Below are 9,875 nucleotides of genomic sequence, written 5' to 3'. Positions count from 1 at the left end.
ATTTTGCAAGAACTCCTGTTGCTTCTTATTCCCGTGGGTTTGCACTTATTTTTTAAATCCCTTTTATCTCACTATAAACCTGACGTGACACAGTGGGGTGTACAGGAAAAATAATACAGCCCCCATGATGCACTGCTCACGGGGAACCAGACATGGGAGCTGAACTAGGATGTTGAAAGCAGGATGCGAGAGAGAGAGAGAGAGAGAGAGAGAGAGAGCGCTGGAGGAGGGTGGGTGAGGCAGCAGCAGCAGTACAGAGAGAGAGAGAGAGAGCGCAGAGGAGGTGCGGATTATGGTGGACGCCGGGGCTGAGGGCTGGCTGTGTTTCTGCGCTGTGTCCGGACCATGACGGGACAGGGGCCGGGGTCGCGCTCGCTGGGTGTCCAGATTGTGCGCTTCGTGGCCGGAGAGATTTTTAAACCTCAGGGCATCTGAGACAATATTGTCATTGCCAACAAACAGCGCTTTTCCGCGGAGAGGCGCAGTCCTCCATATTTCTGCGTCTTCATCACCTGACAGCTGGGGAGCCTTTCGTGTGCATTTTTCCATTTGTCCGAAGATGCAGGTGCAGCGGCGGTAGAGGGGCCGGCGGTGCGGGGGTCTCCCGGTGGCCGGTAGCTGCAGCCTGGTGTTTCAGTACCGCAGCCCGGCCTGTCCGCGGAGAGAGGATGCCACTGTGTGCTCTGGTCGGGATGACTGTGACGGGCAGCGGCTGAGAAGAGCTGCCTGGACCGTCTGGACCGACCCAACCCCGGCTGGCAGCACTGCGGGGACACTGGGAGAGAGAGGGACCCTACTGATCCATTCATAAGGCATTAATACTACACATATAAACACGCAATTAAATAAATAACTAAATCCATACAAACATGGACGTGCCGCTTGTGCGTGGACTGCTGCTCCTGTGCTACGCCAGCCACCTGCTGACCCCGGCCTCCCCCGGCAGGGCCGAGGAGCCGGGCCGAGCCGGGCCGCTGGGCATCAGGGTGCCGCTGCGCAAGGGGCTGCCGCAGGACCGCCCCCGGCTCCCGGACCCGCCGCCGCCGCCCCCCGCCCGGCCTCGCCACCCCAGGGACGCCCGGGCCGCTCGGGGCACCAGCGCGGTCAACTTCGTGGAGATGATTGACAACCTGCGGGGGAAGTCCGGGCAGGGGTACTACGTGGAGATGACCGTGGGCACCCCGCCGCAGAAGGTAAGACTGGGACAGACACCTGTACAACACACTGTATTACTGTGCGGCATTTTACACTGTATAGCACTGACTGCACGACACACTGTATTATACTGACTGTATGACACACTTACTACACTGTACAGCACTGACAGTGTAATAAATGCAACAAATGGCCTTACAGTTCACCCCCCATTAAAACCCCATCCCATCCAGTACTGTTTCCTCAGAAAACAACAACAACTGTCAACAGTCACAGAAAGTTCAACAGGAGGTCAAGGGTCACTGCAAACTGTGCTTACCCAATTCCTGCTCCTCAACGAAAGCAAAACTCAAAAGCAGAATCCCTGAGACTATTTGAGCGACTCTCAGAGTAACTTGTTCCACAAAGCATGCAGTCCTCTTCCAGTTCATGACATTTCACACATACAGATTACATTTTCACATGTCTCCTATGGGTTGACTACATATCTGTGGATTTGCATGATCTGTGGGCAGGCGAAGGGTGATTAAAAAAAGATATATTAATTGAACCGTTTCAGTTGCATGTAAAAGGAAAACGATCAGTACCTCATTATGTATTTCCTAGCAGTGCCAGCACATATGGGAAATACGTCCCTCAACGCCACACGTGGTCGATATGTCCTCGGGGTGAAACGACGTGTGGAAGTGCGATAGCGACGCTCCACAGCACAGCTGGCACGGTTTCTGTGGAGATGGGCCTATAGTGGGAAATAATACATGTAGACTGACTGGGGATAGCACAGACACATGCCGGAACATGATGAAAAACTATGTTCTGTTCAGAGAAACCGAGTTACTGAAAATGATGGCGCCCCAAGTTTACCCAACAGAGTGAACGCACCCCTTCCTAGGTGTCCTGCTTTGGCAGTGAGAAAAGGACACGCCTTGCTGCCAGTACTTGCCTGACACTGTTGTCCAGAAGTGTCATTAGGGTGATTTTAAAGAGGTCTGGTATTTGTCGGTGCATGGAGAGATATTAGTAATCCAGGGAGCAGAGATTAGAAGCTCCAGATGTGTGCTGTTAGTTGCACATCATTTCTTGCATGTAATCTTGTTTTCCTACAGTGTATGTGTATGTATGTGTGTACATGTTTTTCATTTAGCTTGACACGTCTAACCTAGGTTGAAGAGGGCAGGTTTTAAGCCCTGCCTTGTGTGTGGATTGACTTGACACGTGGGATTGCGTCTCTAAGTGGATCACAGTGTATGACTGGGACTGTGTATGTGGCAGGGTGTATCTGGGTCAGGGAGTGAGGGAGTGAGTCCATGTACGTGTGCCAGCATCAAGTGTGTCTCAGTGTATGTCCCCCTTGCCCCTGTGTGGTATTGTCTGTGTGTGTGTGTGTGTGTGTGTGTCAGTCAGTCACTGTTCATTGTGTTGTCAGTGTGTAGGCACTGAAAGCCCCATTGTGCCGAGCACTGTTCTCTCTCTCTGTGTGTCAGCTGTGAGGGAGCTTGGGCTGGGGGTGTGAGCGGGAGACGGGCGTGCTGTCCCCCCGTCCCCGTCCCCTGCTGCTCTCTCTCACTTTCCCTTACATCTGCTTTTTCTCACACATCAGTATGAGACTGGAATAACTGTATTGTGGGTTTCCAGCCCTGCTCCTGCAGAGACACAGAACAGGGTTTTCATGTGGTTCCAGTTCAGCTCATTAATTGCGCAGTTCAGCCAATTAGTCCGCAGGGCTGCAGGGCAGGCCGATCTGAGCGCGGCCGGCCACAGCGATTCCAGCGATGTCTGGAGTGACAGGTGACAGCTGAGCTCTGGGTTCAGGAGCTGTTGAATGACGGGACGCATCGGGGTGGGAATCGGTCAATGAAAAGTCAATGAATGCATTACTGCGCGGGACACTGACAGAGGAATGGATTCGGTTCAAGTTGGCGCTCTCGCCCCCCCTGACACACACAGCCGATGCCACCTTCTCCTTCTCTGCTTCCCTCCATGTCTCTCCATGTTTACATAGCTCATCTCCCTTTCCCTTTCTCGCTCTCTCTCTCCCCCCCCTCCCCCACCTTTCTTTCATTGTCTGATCCCCCTCCACCTTTTCCGACACCCTGGTTGTTCTGAAGTGTGTCTCTCTCTCTCTCATTTTTTCTTCCCCTCCCCCCCCTCTCCACCTCAGCCTCTCTCTTTCTTTCATCCCATCCCTGTTCCCCCTGGCTGTTCTCAGGTTTACTCCATGCCTCTCTCTCCCTCTCTCGTCCCTTGCCTCTCTCCTGCCCCCCTTCTCACCCAGTATCAGATTGTGCTCAGTCAGTCGGTCTGTCAGTTGGTGTCTCAGTGTCAGGTGACCAGTAGGAAGTTCATCAATAATAGAGGTGTCCTTCTGTGCTCTCTGTCAGTTTCCTGTGGTCCCAAGGTCTGCAGCCCTGCCCCCCCCCCTTCCTCTCTCTCTTGTGTGCTCTCGTCTCTCTCTCTGCCAACTCCTGTCTCTCCCTTTCTATCCTGACATGTTTCCTCTCTCTCTGTCCCTCACCATCTTTCTCTCTCTCTTCCCTTTCCCGTTTATTTCCATCTGCTGACTCTTGTCTCTCTCCCTATCCTGTCATTTGTCCTCTCTGTCTCTTTCTCTTCCTCTCTTGAGTTTCAAAGTTTCACAATTCACAATGCAGTCAGCGTGCCCGGGTTGAGCCAGTTTTTCCAGAGCGTTGATACTGATTCTCAATGGAAACAGAACCGTTGCAGTGCAGGGCGGTCGAGACAGAACCAGGAGAAACCCATTTACAGACATTTAGGACCAGCCTGACCGCGTGTCTCGCTGTGCACCTGGAGCTCCAGGGTGTGTTGTGTTTCTGTGTGGGAGAACAAGTTGCCATGCTGTGACAAGTCTGTGCGCAAAACCCAACAGAGCATTTTACAGCTTGTGCAACGAGAGGGGAAAACAAGTGCTCTGCCGCTGGTGTGAGAAGAAGTGTGTTGACAGTGGACAGCCTGTCAGTGTGTTGACGGTGTGCAGTGTGGAAGAAACTCAATCTTCAATCAGGTTGGATCGTTGCAATGCCTTTAATACACGCAGCATGGAGAGGAACAGTGAATCAAGAAGATTCCAATGTTGCTCTGACTTCATAGAAAAGGCTTATATACACACAGAAGTCAAAGATCTGGTTATAATTAACAAGTCATTACTTACAAGTTGTTATCTTAAAAGCTAGCTAAGCAGAATATACACTCACCTAAAGGATTATTAGGTACACCTGTTCAATTTCTCATTAATGCAATTATCTAACCAACCAATCACATGGCAGTTGCTTCAATGCATTTAGGGGTGTGGTCCTGGTCAAGACAATCTCCTGAACTCCAAACTGAATGTCTGAATGGGAAAGAAAGGTGATTTAAGCAATTTTGAGCGTGGCATGGTTGTTGGTGCCAGACGGGCCGGTCTGAGTATTTCACAATCTGCTCAGTTACTGGGATTTTCACGCACAACCATTTCTAGGGTTTACAAAGAATGGTGTGAAAAGGGAAAAACATCCAGTATGCGGCAGTCCTGTGGGCGAAAATGCCTTGTTGATGCTAGAGGTCAGAGGAGAATGGGCCGACTGATTCAAGCTGATAGAAGAGCAACTTTGACTGAAATAACCACTCGTTACAACCGAGGTATGCAGCAAAGCATTTGTGAAGCCACAACACGTACAACCTTGAGGCGGATGGGCTACAACAGCAGAAGACCCCACCGGGTACCACTCATCTCCACTACAAATAGGAAAAAGAGGCTACAATTTGCACAAGCTCACCAAAATTGGACAGTTGAAGACTGGAAAAATGTTGCCTGGTCTGATGAGTCTCGATTTCTGTTGAGACATTCAGATGGTAGAGTCAGAATTTGGCGTAAACAGAATGAGAACATGGATCCATCATGCCTTGTTACCACTGTGCAGGCTGGTGGTGGTGGTGTAATGGTGTGGGGGATGTTTTCTTGGCACACTTTAGGCCCCTTAGTGCCAATTGGGCACCGTTTAAATGCCACGGCCTACCTGAGCATTGTTTCTGACCATGTCCATCCCTTTATGACCACCATGTACCCATCCTCTGATGGCTACTTCCAGCAGGATAATGCACCATGTCACAAAGGTCGAATTATTTCAAATTGGTTTCTTGAACATGACAATGAGTTCACTGTACTAAACTGGCCCCCACAGTCACCAGATCTCAACCCAATAGAGCATCTTTGGGATGTGGTGGAACGGGAGCTTCGTGCCCTGGATGTGCATCCCACAAATCTCCATCAACTGCAAGATGCTATCCTATCAATATGGGCCAACATTTCTAAAGAATGCTTTCAGCACCTTGTTGAATCAATGCCACGTAGAATTAAGGCAGTTCTGAAGGCGAAAGGGGGTCAAACAGTATTAGTATGGTGTTCCTAATAATCCTTTAGGTGAGTGTATATCATTAGAGGACAGAGTTCATGGGTCAATACTAGGATTAGGGAGCAGACACTCAAATCATACTGTTTGGCATCTTCTCCAAGATGCTCATCATAAATAACAAACAGAGGTCAAACTACCTTCTGGCCTGACCTTCTAGCTTTCTTAAGTATACAATGAAGAAAACGTGTGAGAGAAATTCCTAACTTTCCTTCCACAGCAGCCTGTCAGTGTGTTGACGGTGTGCAGCCTGGCAGTGTGTTGACGGTGTACAGTCATTGTGTTGCTGGTGTGTTTTTCCGCAGCTCAATATCCTGGTGGACACGGGCAGCAGTAACTTTGCAGTGGGAGCAGCTGCCCACCCCTTCCTCAGGAGATACTATCACCGCTCACTGTGAGTAAGGTCTGAGTACCTCACACTCAGCATGCACTGTACACAGCCACTGCAGTCTACACACAGTCTACACTACTAACACTGTACACACCATGTACTCGCACCACACTCACTGCCTACTGCCTACTGGCAGTACTCACACTCTACACTGCACTGTAGGCCACACCGTACTGTACATACAGTGTACCATACTCGTCCTGTACTGACACTGCTCTACACTCCACCACACTCGCCCTATACTCCCACTGAACATTACCGGCATTGTACTCACACTTTAACTACACTATTCATACACTGTACACTTACTAACACAGTACACACAATGCCCAATACTCTCACTGTACCCATCTCATGCGGCACACTACTGACCTGGTACTCACACTCTACCCTACTCACCTAGTACTCACTCTTTACTAACTGTAACACACACACAGACTGCAATATCTCTCCTCTGTCCCCTCCCTCGGACTCAGTGCTGTGTGTGTGTACTAAATGCTCTCTCTCTTTTTCTGTGCCCCTCCCACCCCAGCTCCAGTTCGTACCGGGCGCTGGGCCGCAGTGTGTATGTTCCGTACACGCAGGGCCGCTGGGAGGGGGAGCTGGGCACTGACCTGGTGTCCATCCCCCACGGTCCCAACGTCACCCTGCGCGCCAACATCGCTGCCATCACCCAGTCCCACCGCTTTTTCATCAACGGCTCCAACTGGGAGGGCATCCTAGGCCTGGCCTACGCAGAGATCGCCCGGGTCAGCAGGGTGGGGGGGCATTGTGTGTGTGTGTGTGTGTGTGTTTGTCCATCAGTGTGGGAGCTGATTTGTGTGTCTCTGTGTGCCTGTCTGTCTGTGCATGTGTTTCAGCTGCTCAACCCTAGAAATGTTAATTAACCTGTTTTACTGCCCATCTCTAATAGTAAACTACTAACATGTATTTAATAACTTTTACATTTGTGATTAGGAGACCGAAGCGGCTTACAAAATATGACACTGCAACATCTTTTTATTTAATTAATCCCAGCTCAAATCACATCGGTATTGCCAAAGCATTGACATATTGACATACAGGTGCTCGCTCTCTCTCTCTCTCTCTCCCCAGCCTGACGAGACTCTGGAGCCATTCTTTGACTCCCTAGTGCGTCAGACCCCGGTGCCCAACCTGTTCTCCCTGCAGCTGTGTGGGGCCGGGTACAGCGGCAACGACAGCCAGGGCCCTGCCACCGTGGGGGGCAGCATGGTGAGAGAGAGAGAGAGAATGGGGATGGAGGGGGGAGAGGGAGAGGGAGAGGGAGAGGGAGAGGGAGAGGGAGAGGGTGGTGGGGACGGGGGAACGTTGACAGGGAGTGGAGAAGAACAGGGAAGGAGAGGGGGAGGGGCAAATAAAGGATGGCAAAGTAGGAGGCAGGGAAGATGACTGGAGGGAGGGAGGGAGGCTAGAGGGAGGTGCACCAGGGGGGGTTTCAATATCCAGCCTGACCGTTGCCCTGTGTGCTGCAGATCATCGGGGGGGTGGACCCCTCTCTGTTCGCGGGGGAGCTGTGGTACACGCCCATCCGCCGGGAGTGGTACTATGAGGTCATAATCGTGCGCATCGAGGTCAACGGACAGGACCTAAACATGGACTGCAAGGAGGTGAGAATTTAAACGACTGACTGTGCGTGCGTGTGTGTGTGTGTGTGTGTGTGTGGTTCTATGTATGTTTTCATTGGAACTTTGACAACCACTAACCTCCCTCTCTCCCTCCTCCTCTCCCAGTATAACTATGATAAGAGTATAGTTGACAGCGGCACCACGAACCTGCGTCTACCCAGGAAGGTGTTCCAGTCTGCGGTGAAGGCCATTGAGGCAGCCTCCTCAGTGAGTCTCTCTTGCTGTCTGCCTCTCCATCCCTCCATCCCTCCATCCCTCCATCCCTCAATCCCTCTCCCTCTCTCCCAGTGCAGTGTCGACAGACTAGTCAGTGCCTGTGTCTGTCCCTGTCATTGCCGGCTTCATGTGGCTGAGTGTCCAGTCATTCAGTGTGTGTCTGTATTAACTCTCCCTCTCTCCCTCTCTCTCTCTCTCAGACAGAGCAGTTTCCTGCAGGCTTCTGGCTGGGGGAGCAGCTGGTGTGCTGGCAGGCTGGCACCACTCCCTGGCACATCTTCCCTGTGATCTCCCTGTACCTGATGGGCGAGAGCCGCAACCAGTCCTTCCGCATCTCCATCCTGCCACAGGTGAGAAGGCAGGGGGGTGAATCTCAAACCCACAGCCCGGTCTGGGGACCCCCCACATCACTACCACGCTCCCAGGGTGTGCCATTCTCCCATGCAGTCATAAGATAAGATGCATGAAGCTGTGTTTGCTTGCTTGATGGCATTCTGGAACCCTGCTGAAATGACACACGTCGCATCAGCAGACGTGTCGGTGACTCGCCCTGACTTGCCCTGTCCCCTCTCTCTCCTGTGTGAGCAGCAGTACCTGCGGCCCGTGGAGGACGTAGCCTCCTCTCAGGAGGACTGCTACAAGTTTGCCATCTCCCAGTCCAGCACGGGCACCGTCATGGGCGCCGTCATCATGGAGGGCTTCTACGTGGTGTTTGACCGGCAGCGGCACCGGATCGGATTCGCCGTCAGCACCTGCCACGGTAAAGGGGTCGGGGGGGGTGAGAGGAAGGGGTATAGAGGACGATGGCAGTAGGGGGTAGAGGGAAGAGGCGGTGGGGTGTAGAGGGAGAGGGGGATGGAAGAGGGTGTGCAGTCGGCTGCTGTCACAGTGAGAGGAGAGGAGGGGGTACAGATGTTTTTCCTTGACTTGAAATGAACGCGTCATTCTCTGTGTTTACCTGTCTGTCGGTATTGTGTCTCTGAACATTGTTATATAAATGTAATTTTATAAGCTCATTTAAACTGTTTTCACCACATACCCTGGAAGGTGGAGGTTATGTTTTTTTTTAAGTGGATACAGGCTGAATCGCAATGCTATTATAATAATAATATTTCTTAGCAGAAGCCTTTATCCAGGGCAACTTACAATTGTTACAATAGATCACATTATTTTCCATACAATGACCCATTTATACAGCTGGGTTTGTACTGGAGCATTCTGGGTACAGTGCCTTGCTCAAGGGTACAGCAGACTGAACCCCCGACCCGCCGCTCAGCAGTCGAGCCCTGACCACCTCTCCACACACCTGTGTTAGATTAGGTTGGTCAACACTGTATTCAGACAACATCACTACTTTGACCTTAGAGAAGTCTTGGCCGGCCCTTTCCAGCCCCTCGCTCTCAGTGGGGTTTGTGTGGCGTTATATTGTGTCCCCCCTCCCCCGCAGTGCATGACGAGTTCCGCACAGCTTCGGTGGAGGGACCGTTCCCGGGGGCGGAGCTGGAGGACTGCGGCTACAACGTCCCCCAGACAGACGAGTCCACGCTCATGACCATCGCCTACGTCATGGCGGCCGTGTGCGCCCTGTTCATGCTGCCGCTCTGCCTCATGGTGTTCCAGTGGCGCTGCGCCCGCTGCCTGCGGCCGGCGGGGGGGGACTTTGCCGACGACATCTCGCTGCTCAAGTAGACCGGGGGGGGGGGGGGGCTGGCCTGCACTGACCGACTGACTGGCTGCAGACTGGAGTGAGACTGTGTCACTCTGCTGTGACACTGGAGTGAGACGGTGTCACTCTGCTGTGACACACTGGAGTGAGACGGTGTCACTCTGCCGTTGCACACTGGAGTGAAACACATCCCCTCTGTCTCTGTATGGAAGATCTTGGCTCTTACTGCAGGTTCAACCTTTTCTCTGTCCAGTGTAATCCCTCAGTTCCCCCTGCTTTTCTATAGCGCTGCTCACCCCAGAGTGTGCTGCTGTTCTCCACTAGGGTGGGAGGAGTCTCTCTCTATCTCACTGTCCATCTCTTCCTCGCCCCCCACTGTAGTGCAGTCCACCCCT

General features: G+C 52.2%; 1 protein-coding gene across 1 annotated transcript; it reads left to right on the top strand.

The window, feature by feature from the left end:
• The first annotated feature begins 248 nt into the window (after window positions 1–248).
• Window positions 249–9,503, top strand: bace1 (beta-secretase 1). The gene is made up of 9 exons (XM_066711593.1): window positions 249–1,193; window positions 5,867–5,955; window positions 6,485–6,701; window positions 7,048–7,185; window positions 7,446–7,580; window positions 7,704–7,805; window positions 8,015–8,164; window positions 8,403–8,574; window positions 9,262–9,503. The coding sequence occupies exons 1-9, from the start codon at window positions 870–872 to the stop codon at window positions 9,501–9,503; spliced, it is 1,569 nt and encodes a 522-aa protein (XP_066567690.1). The 5' UTR covers window positions 249–869.
• The last annotated feature ends 372 nt before the right edge of the window (window positions 9,504–9,875 follow it).

This window comes from Amia ocellicauda, chromosome 1 (assembly GCF_036373705.1).
Source record: "Amia ocellicauda isolate fAmiCal2 chromosome 1, fAmiCal2.hap1, whole genome shotgun sequence".
Taxonomy (NCBI): domain Eukaryota; kingdom Metazoa; phylum Chordata; class Actinopteri; order Amiiformes; family Amiidae; genus Amia; species Amia ocellicauda.
This window is presented reverse-complemented; position numbering and strand designations above follow the sequence as displayed.